Source organism: Mustela nigripes, chromosome 4 (genome assembly GCF_022355385.1).
Source record: "Mustela nigripes isolate SB6536 chromosome 4, MUSNIG.SB6536, whole genome shotgun sequence".
NCBI lineage: Eukaryota > Metazoa > Chordata > Mammalia > Carnivora > Mustelidae > Mustela > Mustela nigripes.
This window is the reverse complement of record NC_081560.1, coordinates 93,190,607-93,202,558: the sequence shown is the minus strand read 5'-3', so window position 1 is coordinate 93,202,558 and position 11,952 is coordinate 93,190,607. Positions and strand designations below refer to the sequence as shown.

At 55.2% G+C, this 11,952-nt stretch overlaps 1 protein-coding gene and 1 long non-coding RNA gene across 2 annotated transcripts; one reads left to right on the top strand and one right to left on the bottom strand.

Annotated features, from left to right (window-relative positions):
* Positions 1 to 3,416: 3,416 nt before the first annotated feature.
* On the bottom strand, positions 3,417 to 9,056 carry LOC132016081 (uncharacterized). Its single transcript, XR_009403884.1, has 2 exons — positions 8,758 to 9,056; positions 3,417 to 6,603 (listed from the first exon to the last, which is right to left on the bottom strand). It is a non-coding gene; the product is annotated as an uncharacterized LOC132016081 (long non-coding RNA).
* Positions 9,057 to 9,292: 236 nt separating this feature from the next.
* Positions 9,293 to 11,713, top strand: PURB (purine rich element binding protein B). Its single transcript, XM_059397137.1, has one exon. The coding sequence runs from the start codon at positions 9,327 to 9,329 to the stop codon at positions 10,242 to 10,244; it is 918 nt and encodes a 305-aa protein (XP_059253120.1). The 5' UTR covers positions 9,293 to 9,326; the 3' UTR covers positions 10,245 to 11,713.
* Positions 11,714 to 11,952: the final 239 nt, after the last annotated feature.

Genomic DNA, 11,952 nt, shown 5'->3' with positions numbered 1-11,952 from the left:
AGGGAAGGACAAGCCACAGGCGCAGACGGGACAGAGAAGCCAGCGTGGTTGCACTGAGCGCACACACACACAGCTCCCTGTCTATGCAGAATGCAGGTGAAATGCCATTTCCAGCTGGCGACGAGAGAAGAATTGGGCACAAACAAGTCAGCTGCAAAAGACTGGGAGCAGGGGACGACAGTTGAAAAAGACTGCTGCCACGAGCAACTCCACAGCCTCACTTTTATTGGATAGAAAACAATAGCCAATAGAAGGATCGATGAAGGTCAAATGTTAGTCACATCTTGCAGACAAGCAAGAAAGAGGATAAAGTTTATAGTTAAACAAGCACATTCAAAGGACTCATCTAACTAACAACGGCGCTTCTGGGAAGAGAAAGGAGCGATAACGGAAAAGGGAAGCAGGCGGTTTTCCGTTCCACCTTGAGCTGACCGGGCGTTCCCGGGTGCTCGGCTTCCCTGAAGCAGCCGGCGTTCCGTCCTGGGCGGGCCGGGCACTCCCGGCTGCCCGGCTTCTGTGAAGGGCGGCATTCTGCCCTGAGCGAGCCAGGTATCCCCCCCAGCTGCCCAGCTTCTGTGAAGGGGCGGCGTTCTGCCCTGAGCAAGCCGGGCATCCCCAGCTGCCCAGCTTCACGGTCGTACATCGTCCTTCTCCCCAAAGACCTGTTGTCAGTATATGTATTTCTTAAGGCCATATCTAAATGTGCTTGGTAACTAGTAAAATCCTCCAGGGGTTACAGTTTAAGTAACAAATTGTTCCAAGGGGCAGCAGCAGTGAAAGCCTCCAGCAGCGAGCATGAACCCAGCCACTCCAGGCCCAACAGCTCGGGAAATGGCTCCTGGGTGTTCACCCAAGCCAAGCCCCACCCATGTGCCCCAGAAAACAAGTTCCAGAGTCCCCTGGCCTGTTGGTGACAGCAGCCATGACCCTGAAGCCGCAAGTTGGTGGCATTTCCCTATAGCGTCTTTTTTTTTTTTTTTTTAAGATTTTATTTATTTCTTTGACAGAGACAGTGAGAGCAGGACCACCAGCTGGGGGAGTGGAAGAGGGAAAGCAAGCTTCCCACCAAGCAGGGAACCTGACTTGGGGCTCCATCCCAGGACCCTGGGATCATGACCTGAGCCGAAGGCAGACACCTAACCATGGAGCCACCCAGGTGCCCACAGAGTGTCTTATATAGCAGTGAACATTGTTCACTCCAGCTAGACAAAGTAATGTGCGTGTCTTCACACCATGATGGGTAGGAAAGCTTGGCCAGGCCCCAGCACCCAGATATTTGGTCAAACACCAAACCAGATGTCAGGGTGAAAGTCTGGTTTAGGTGAGGTCAATATTTACATCAGCAAACTCCGGTTAAAGCAGAACACCCTCCATCACGTGGGTGGGCCTCATCCAATCAGTTGAAGGCCTTAAGAGAAAAACTTTGAGGCTCCCCCCCAAGGGAAAAAACTCTGCCTCCAGACGCAACATCAGCTCACTGCTGGGTCTCCAGCTGCGGCCAGTGCCCACAACAGTATGAGCAATTCTTTTTTTTTTTTTTATATTTTTTTTTTTTTATTTTACAGACAGAGATCACAAGTAGGCAGGGAGGCAGGCGGGGGGAGGGGGGGGGGGAGCAGGCTCCCTGCTGAGCAGAGAGCCCGATGCGGGACTTGATCCCAGGACCCTGAGATCATGACCCGAGCCGAAGGCATCGGCCTAACCCACTGAGCCACCCAGGCGCCCCAGTATGAGCAATTCTTAAAATAAATTTCCCTCTCGCTTTCTCACACTATCTGTATATATACACGCACAGGCACACTTCATTGAATTTCACTTCACTTTATTGTATTTCATGGATTTTGCTTTTTTTTTTTTTTTACAAATTTTAGATTTCTGGCACACCTGGTTGAGCACGTCTGTGGGCACCATTTTTCCCACCAGCATTTGCTCATTTAATGTCTGCAGCCCATTTTGCTGATTCTCATAAGATTTAAGCTTTTTCATTACTATTTTATCCATTAAGATGATCTCTGGTCAGTGATGATGATTCACAGACAACTCGCATAATATAGTTTACTTCAGCAACAAAGGATTTTCTTTTAAAGATTTTATTTATTTATTTGACAGAGAGAGAGAGAAAGACCACAAGTAGGCAGAGAGGCATGCAGAGAGAGAGAGGAAGAAGCAGGCTCCCCACCAAGCAGAGAGCCCAGTGCAGGACTGGATCCCAGGACCCTGAGATTATGACCGGAGCCAAAGGCAGAGGCTTAACCCACTGAGCCACCCAGGCACCCTTCAAAGGATGTTTTAATTAAGGCTTGTAGGTTCTTTCTAAACATCATGCTACTGCACACAGAACCCACAGGGTAAATCTAATTTCCACATGCACTGGGAAACCAAAAAAATTCATCTGACCCGCTTTATTGTGGTTTTTTTTTTTTTAATTTTATTTATCTATTTGACAGACAGAGATCACAAGTAGAGAGGCAGGAAGAGAGAGAAGGGGAAAGCAGGCTCCCCGCTGAGCAGAGAGCCTGGTGCGGGGCTCCATCTCAGGACCCCGAGATCATGACCTGAGCCAAAGGCAGAGGCTTTAACCCACTGAGCCACCCAGGCACTCCTGATATTTGCTTCTTACAATAGAATTCCCTTCTTTTTTTTTTTTTTTTTTTTTAAAGATTTTATTTATTTATCAGAGAGAGATGGGGGGAGAGAGCAAGCACAGGCAGACAGAAAGGCAGGCAGAGGCAGAGGGAGAAGCAGGCTCCCTGCCGAGCAAGGAGCCCGATGTGGGACTCGATCCCAGGACGCTGAGATCATGACCTGAGCTGAAGGCAGCTCCTTAACCAACTGAGCCACCCAGGCGTCCCTAGAATTCCCTTCTTATAAAGTAATAAATAAATAGATAAATAATTTTTTTTTTATAATTTAGGATTTCAGAGGTTGGGGGACAGACTCTGAGAGGAACAAAGGGCAGATTTTGTCATTGGCAGTGCCCTAGTTCTTGCAATGGCCGGTGATTCCAGAACTTTTTTTTTTTTTTAATATTTTATTTATTTATTTGACAGAGAGAGAGATCACAAATAGGTGAGAGACAGACAGAGAGAGAGATGAGGAGAAGCAGGCTCCCTGCTGAGCAGAGAGCCCCATGCGGGACTCGATCCCAGGCCCCTGGGAGCATGACCTGAGCCGAAGGCAGAGGCTCAACCCACTGAGCCACCCAGGCGCCCCATTCCAGAACTTTTTAAAAAAATATATTTTATTTATTTATCTGACAAAGATCACAAGTAGGCAGAGAGGCAGGCACAGAGAGAGGGGGAAGCAGGGTCCCTGCTGAACAGTGGGGCTCAATCCCAGGACCCTGAGATCACAACTGGAGCTGGAGGCAGAGGCTTAACCCACTGAGCCACCTAGGCGCCCCTATCAAGTTTTGATTTTTTTTTTTTAAGATTTATTTATTTATTTGACAGAGATCACAAGTAGGCAGAGAGGCAGGCAGAGAGAGAAAGGAGGAAGCAGGCTCCCCACTGAGCAGAGAGCCCAATGCGGGGCTCGATCCCAGGACCCCAGGATCATGACCTGAGCCGAAGGCAGAGGCTTAACTCACTGAGCCACCCAGGTGCCCCCCCATCAAGTATTGTTAACATTAGTTCATATACCTGGTTTTCTTTTTATCATTCGTTTGTTCTTAATACTATTGTAATAAAACCCGGGATGCTGGGGAGCTCAGTGGGTTCAGTGTCTGCATTCGGCTCAGGTCATGATCTCAGGGTCCAGGGATCGAGTCCCGCATCCGGCTCCCTGCTTGGCAGGGAGTCTCCTTCTCCTTCTGCTGCTGCTGCTTCCCTTGCTTGTGCACTCCCTCTCAAATGAGTAAATAAAATCTTAAAAAAAAAAAAAACACACATTGCCAACTGAATTGTTCAGCTATACCTGCAGAGAGCTCCAGGAGAGAAGCCAGGTGGGAATTCCTGCATAGGCCCCGCCCACTGTCCCACAGCTGACACTGTCTCCTGATGCTCCGTCACTCTGCCCATGTGCATGTTTCTATAAACTGCAGCCCCAAAGCTCTTTGCACTTTCCAATGTTTCCCTGTGGCTACAGCCATTGTTCACGGTCACAGCCAGGAAATTCAAACAGTATGGTTACATGACAGACATTCTTGGTGGGAATGCTCAGGGGAACCACGGCGGGAGGACCTAGGGATGCAGTGGGGCAGCAGGTATGTCCAGTGTGGACCTGCACTGGGACCAGGCACACACCTGAGCCACTCAGCAAGCTCTACCCGCCAAGCTCAACATCTCCTGGGTATTTTTTTGTCCATTGTTACCCTGTTGGCCGCTAAATGTTTCTCAAATTTCATCTTCTCTTCCTTATCAGTGACCTTTTTCCGGTAGGGACAGGCTTTCCTTCTCCCATTCGCATCAGGAAGTGCACAGGGGATTCTGATCTTAGGCACCGGCTAGTCTGTGGCTGGCTAGTCTGTGGCTGTCGTTCTCTGATGCTTACGCGGTCCCAGACCTAGCCTGCCCGAGGGACTGTTTGGGGCGCCCCCTCGCATTCTGAGCACGTGCTGCCACCAGTTCTCCAGGCTCAGCCTGCACTTACTCCGCCCCATACCGGAGCCAGGCCTTTCTTGGAGCAGCTCTGGTTCCTTCCGGCAGAGAACAGAATTGAGAGACTGAGATGTGGTGCTCAGTGTGCCCACTGCGGCTGGGGTGTCACTGCTTTGAGGAAACACGCAGACATGCACCCACATCTGTGTGTCCACAGGTGTATGCTTCTATATCTGCCCACGTCCCTGTGCAAGCGCACGCGCTTGTTCATGGAGTGAAACCGTCAGCTCGAACGGGCAGCTCAGACTGTAACCCCTGGTCACAGGGCCAGTTTCAATCTCCACCCCTGGGTCCCTCAACCATGTGGCCTTGCTCTGTGTGCAGCGGAGGCCTGGGCATCACCAGCCTAAGGGAGGCTAGCTGAGCGAGGGCACACGGACTCACCGGGCAGGGGACAAGGGCTCAGCCAGACAACCTTCTGGAAGGGGCAAGAGAGGCAGAAGCAAACTTCCCAGGAAGCTCTGGAGCGAGGGCAAAACCCTAAGATATTCTGGATGGAACAAGCAGCCAGAAAAGACGGCTGCTGTCTGGCTCTGTGGAGACCTCAGGTCATGCAGGGTCACTGGAAAAGGTCAAACATGTCCCCGAGCAGCTGGGAGGGGGCTCGTCACACCCTGTTGTCCCCCAGGAGAGGCTGCCCTCCATTTGAGGCAAGAGTGACCCTAGTCACGGCCTCCCCAGACCTGCTTATGCCTAACCAGTGACTACAACTTCTGACTGTTCTATTTCTAGGAATCCTGTTCCCTTTTTAAAATTTTATTTTTAATTTAATTTTTTTAAAAGATTTTATTTATTTATTTGAAAGACAGAGATCACAAGTAGGCAGAGAGGCAGGCAGAGAGAGACAGAGAGAGGGAAGCAGGCTCCTTGCTGAGCAGAGAGCCCGATGCAGGACTCGATCCCAGGACCCTGGGATCATGACCTGAGCCGAAGGCAGAGGCTTTAACCCACTGAAACACCCAGGTGCCCCTTAATTCAATTTTTTAAGTTCACTCTACACCCACCGTGGAGCCCACTGCAGGGCTTGAACTCACAACCCTGAGATCAAGACCTGATCTGAAATCAGAGTCAGACAGTTAACCCACTGAACCACCCAGGTGCCCCAATTATTTTACTTTTTTAAGTAGGCTCCAGGGCCAACATGGGGCTTGAACTCACAACTTGTGAGGCCAAGAGTCACATGCTCTACCGACCAAGACAGCCAGGCACCCTGGGATACTTTTTCTTTTAAGGTTGTTCTGTTGCGGGTTTCATCTCTCTCGTCTGACAAACATACTTTCCCCCAAAGAGAAAAAGTACTTCTGGGTTTAATGTGCGTGTGCTCTCAACTCAACACCGTGTCTTCAAAGAACGGGCAGCCTAAGGGAGACATCCACACACCCAGGACAAACATCGGCAAGGAGGGGGAAGTTGCTCTGGAGCTCATGGGCCACCGAGGGAGCAGGCTGACGGCTGGGAAGCTGGAGGGAAGCCGCTCGCTGTCACCAAGTGCTGGGCAGTGGAGGCTGGAGTCTTTCCAGGAGGGACTACACCTCTCCTGGGGCTCCCAAGGCCCCCAGCAGTGCTAGTGAGCACAGGCTACACAGGGCTGACAAGTGAAGCTGTCTGCCAGCCTCTGGGAGTGCCCAAGAGCTTGTTTTAAGGCCAAGAGCAGCTTCAAATCCTGGAGAGCATTGACTGAGAAGCCCCAAGGCTAGAAACTGCCTGGAACTCCACACCGGAGCAAGGAATTGATTTTCTACCTCACAGGAGACAAAAATGCCCAGAAAGACAGCAGGTGTGGGCCTTCTGCCAGCCCGGATGAGGCAATCTCTTCAGTTTGTACACGAGCAAACCAAGATGTCGCTGGAGGTTTCGATGGACGCCAGCTGGGAATCGTGACCAGAGCATCACGCTGAGACAGATCCGCAAACGGGGTGCAGCCAGGAGTCTTCGTGCCAGTGCCTGCGACGAGGGCGCCCCCGGACACCATAGCATCCTGTCTGCCGCTCATTCTAAGATAGTTCTGGGGGAAGAAAAGGAGAGAGAGAACAAAGGTGCTACATTACTGACATTTGGGGGATGTGGGTCAAGAGTGCTACTCTTGAACCGCTGTTTCCATTTTAAGCTTAATAGGAACAGTAACAGGGATGTGGAGCAAGAACTGGGAGAAGGGCTAGTCATCTGAGGCCACCAACCCCAGTCCCTCGTGTGTCTCCTCAGCCCTGGCAAGGACCACCGCCATCTGCATCTTCTGCCCAGCGCCAACTGCTCACGGCGGCTGCAGGAAGCAGCAAGCTTTGGCCCCAGCCTCAGCCAGACCAGCTGCTCAGGGGGATTCTAGTCATGCCCAAGCCTCCTCCTCGGCAGGAGGCCTCACTCAGGCCCTGGTGCCAACGAGGCCTTTGGCAGAAAGCCCCATCTTCTTGCTTCTGCACCAGGAGCTCCTATCTCTCTTCTACACTCCCTGCTCACCTGCCAGGGCTGAGCCCTTCCCTCCATGCCCATCTCCAGGCCACTGCAGGCCCTCACTGAACGAACACCCACTCTGTGCTCCCCAGCTTCGGGGCTGGCTCAAGCCTGTGGAAGGCAGCTGGACGCCTGTTTGCTGGGTGCTGTCCTTCCCCACCCACATTCACTCTATAGCACCGGGACATCTGGCTTACATACTCCCAAATGGCGGTGTGAGAAAGAGAACTTAGAATTACAACGCGATTGGGGATCTCTGCTACACGTCTCGGAGCTGTGTGACTTTTGCCCATCCCCGGAACCTGTGGGCAGTGGCTCTGCAGGCTCAGTACGAACTGTACCACCGACTCCTCAGTCTTTGTCCTCCCATCTTGTCTGCCTCTCTGATCCCTCCACACTGTCTCCTGGGAGCTAAGAGCAGATCCATCCCAGGTGTGGTTCCCAACCCTGCTGCCCCTCTCCTCCACTGGGTTTGTCTGCATCCCACAGACCCTGTCTCTTCTTGGCAGCCAGCCAGCTCTTTAAATTTAACACGCCACCTGACACTCGTACCCGGGCATCTGTGCTGGATTTGCCATAAGGCAGTCACAGCAGGTGTTTTAAGGCCATTGAGAAGAAATAAGCTTCTGGACAAGGAATGTGATACCACAAAAATGCACCAAAGCTCATCCCGCTGGGCTCCATTCTCTGTGAGTTGCATGGGGGAGGCGCACCTCAGGGATGGGACCCGGAGGTCTCTCATTAGTGCTCCCCATCATCTCCAGGACTGGTCCTCCCCAGCAGCCTTGGGCGGTCTAACATCAACGCAGACTCCTCTTGCCTCCCCCCACATCGGGTTTTTAAATCTTGAAGCTTCTCTTGCCCCAAAGGCCCCACGTGCTCCCTCCCTCGGCACCAGCCATATCCAGTCCCTGCTCCCTTGGGGCTACAACACAGCTGTCGCCGCTAATGGACCCCGCCATGCCATCCCGTGCCCGCGGTCACGTCCTCCAACAACAGAGCAGACACACATGTCACTCGGCTGTTCACACAGCTCTGCCCCCAACCCCTGCCTAGAGGTCAAGGCCCTCCCGCGGCGGTGTTCCCCGCCCCCTCCGCGCAGACCCTGGGCTCCAGCCAAACCAGACTTCCTGCCGTGTGGGAACAGGTGCTCCGTCCGCCCGAGGTCACCACCCCCACCACCACCTGCCGGGATCCGTCCCCGTCCACCAAACGGCAGGGAACAGCTGGCCGTCTGACGGACACGGCTCAGAATCTCTGCTCCACAGGGTGCACCCAAATGTCACCAACGAGAAAACCCCTGAGGCATGACGTCATCACAAGTTTAAACACGAACTGTAAAGGATCTGAGAAACACGTGATCACCAAATACACCCAAGAGGTGAGACCTCGGCTCCGAACCCAAGCCCGAGATGCGACCCGCCGGGCAGAGCAGGCCTGCCCCGCGAGAGCAGAGGGGCGGCGGGTCGTTCCGAGCTGCGCCGGGCCGCGGGGACACCCTTCGCGGAGGCCGAACGGGCTGCGGCGCTCGGAGGGGCCCACGTCCTCCCCGGCCCCGACGCTTTTCGGCCCGACCACACCCACACCCACACGGCGGCGGACGGAAGCTGCGCCCCCCCCCCCCCCCCCCCCCCGCCCGCAGCGATGAAGTCACTGTGCCCACGTGACGCGCAGCGCCCGCCGCTCCCCGGCCGTTGCCCAGCAACGCTACCGGGTCAGCTTTGTTCTGAAGGCTGACGACCCCGGCCTCCTCCCTCCATTAATGACTCTCCCTCTAGAGGTCGCCGCAGTTGTAACCGCTGTTCCTACAAGGAGTGCAGTTATCTCGACAAGTCTGGGACCCGGGAGACACGCGACCGCAAACCGGACGCACACCGTCTCCGGGCCCTCCCGCGCCCTCCCCATTCTTGGACGTTCTACCCCTCCCGGGACTCTCCGCTTCCCAGGACGCCGCGCGCCGTGACGTCACTGTCCTGCGCCCCGCCGCCGCCGCGGCGCGCGGCGCTTCCGGCCGCGAGGGCGTGTGGGCGGGGCGGGTGTCGTCAGGGGGCACGCGCCGGAAGCTGGCGCGAGCCGGACGGAAGTGGCGGGGCGGAGCGCGGGGCGATGGGGGGCGGCGGCGGCGGCGGCGGCCGGCGATGAGCGGCGGGAGCGCGTGAGCGGCCGGCGGGCGAGGCTGGGGGCCCCGGAGAGCGAGCCGCAGGGCGGAGGGCGGGCGCGAGCGCGGCGGGCGGCGGCGGCGGCCGAAGCGCGGCGGCGGCGGCGGCGGCGGCCGAGAAGATGGCGGACGGCGACAGCGGCAGCGAACGCGGCGGCGGCGGCGGGCCCGGGGGCTTCCAGCCCGCGGCGCGCGGCGGCGAGCAGGAGACGCAGGAGCTGGCCTCGAAGCGGCTGGACATCCAGAACAAGCGCTTCTACCTGGACGTGAAGCAGAACGCCAAGGGCCGCTTCCTGAAGATCGCCGAGGTGGGCGCGGGGGGCTCCAAGAGCCGCCTGACGCTGTCCATGGCGGTGGCTGCCGAGTTCCGCGACTATCTGGGCGACTTCATCGAGCACTACGCGCAGCTGGGCCCCAGCAGCCCGGAGCAGGTGGCGGCGGCGGCGGCGGGCGCCGAGGAGGGCGGCGGGCCGCGGCGCGCGCTCAAGAGCGAGTTCCTGGTGCGCGAGAACCGCAAGTACTACCTGGACCTCAAGGAGAACCAGCGCGGCCGCTTCCTGCGCATCCGCCAGACGGTCAACCGCGGCGGCGGCGGCCCCGGGCCCGGCGGCCTGCAGAGCGGCCAGACCATCGCGCTGCCCGCGCAGGGCCTCATCGAGTTCCGGGACGCGCTGGCGAAGCTCATCGACGACTACGGCGGCGACGACGACGAGCTGGCGGGCGGCCCGGGTGGCGGCGCGGGGGGCGCGGGCGGCGGCCTGTACGGCGAGCTCCCGGAAGGCACGTCCATCACTGTGGACTCCAAGCGCTTTTTCTTCGACGTGGGCTGCAACAAGTACGGCGTGTTCCTGCGCGTGAGCGAGGTGAAGCCGTCCTATCGCAACGCCATCACCGTCCCCTTCAAGGCCTGGGGCAAGTTCGGGGGCGCCTTTTGCCGGTACGCAGACGAGATGAAGGAGATCCAGGAGCGGCAGAGGGATAAGCTGTACGAGAGGCGCGGCGGCGACGAGTCGGAGGGCGAGGAGGTGGACGAGGACTGAGGCCGCCGCTTCCCCGATGGGCCCCCCCGCCCCGCCCCCCCCCATCCCCTTGGCTGGAGAGCCCCCTTCCTGCTCTTCCCCAGGGGGCTAGTGGAAGCGGGGCAAGGGGGCCCCGTCGGGAGCTCACAAAGTTCAAAAACAGAACAGTTCATTGAAAGAAATAACCACAAGAGAACCATCGCGGACAATTCGAGGAAAGCAGCAAAGTTCCGAGGAACTGACCCCGACCAGCCTGCAGAACGGAGGCAGACGGCCTGAGCGAAGGCTTCTCGGTTTCCATCATTTCCAGCCGGGGCTCGTGACCTGGTCAGGGCAGCCCTGCAGGGGCGCAGATCCCCTCGTGCCCGGGGCCAGGGAACGCTCGGGTTCCCCAGACCCATCCGAGACAACTGCTTTTGTGTTCTACCCGGGGGTCCTGGCCTGACGAGCTCACCGGGCCTCAGTGCTGTGGGGTCGGTCTCCACCTCTATTGAGATCAGCATATCTAGGTCTTCGTGGAATTCTTGAGAAGAGAGAGGCCTTGGTCTCTGCCCCGTTCTGAGGGTGCAGGTTCCGTGAAAAGGAGCGCGACTTCTAATAATCATGGACAGGGCAGAATGAGAATTCAGGAAGCCACCAGGGAATATAGAAAGAAATTGGGTCCATTTCCTCTAAAATGGTTTTGCGTGGAACCAGGACCAGTGTCTTTGTCTCTTTGTGGCTTTGTTTTCCTGGATGCCAAGGGATTCAGATGTCATTTCTTCAACTAGAATCTGTTACTAAAGGATTTTAGAAGTTGGCCAGGGGTTTTTTCTGAGCTAAGGGTCGTTTTACATTGGGGGTTGCTGAGGTGGGCACAGGAAGAAATGTGACATTAAGCACAAGGACTGTCGTGAGTGGCTTAGTTGCTGCTCACTGAAGTCCTTCCCCTGGTTTCCAGGCACAGAGGTCCTCACCATGAGATGGCTTAGGGGTGAATGAGAGCCAGATCCCTGTGGCTGTTTCACCTGAGCCACTGAATTATGGCTAATTCAGCTGTTTGGGCCACTGGTTGACTGGATTTTCAATCGTAAAACTTGAAGATACCTACAAAAGGAACAGTGCGGCTGCAAGCCTGAGCTTTAATGGAATATACGTCCTCACAGAAAAGTTGGAAATAACCAAAACTGAAGTCTTCACCTACCTTCAGTTCTGTCTGTGGATTTGTTGAAATACTAAAGATCCTCAGGTCCAGAATTCCAGCATCATTTTTTTCTTTCTAAAGTAAATTTTTAAGAACTCGATCCATTGTTTCAGTACCTCCCGATCAAAGTTGGCAAATGATGGATGAGAGTGATTGGAGCAGTGCGCCCTTTAGAAGCTGAAATCCATGGGGTGGAGATGAAGGGAACGTGTCCCGGAAGCATTTTTCTACCATCTTGAAATTTCAACAGACTGGCCTTCGCCAGTTTATCCAGCTGTTTTTCAAGAATAAAAGTTGGGGTTTTCAAGGATCGCCTCTTCTATCTTTTAAATGGATTTTCAGTAGAAATGATTTTTACTAATCAAGTACATCCCTCCCCATCACCAAGGTATTCCTAGAAGTGGCACAGACCTAGGCGACTTGGAATTGAACGGGAGCTAACGTTCTTTCCCAAGTTTGTAGCTGTTCTTTGGGTAACACCTTCTCAACCAGGAGGCAAGTAACCCCACCTCCACAATCTTAGTATTTTTCTTTTTTAACTGCATG

Bases quoted from the DNA above. Each gene is read 5' to 3' on its own strand.
- PURB (XM_059397137.1), top strand. From the start codon at position 9,327: ATGGCGGACGGCGACAGCGGCAGCGAACGCGGCGGCGGCGGCGGGCCC.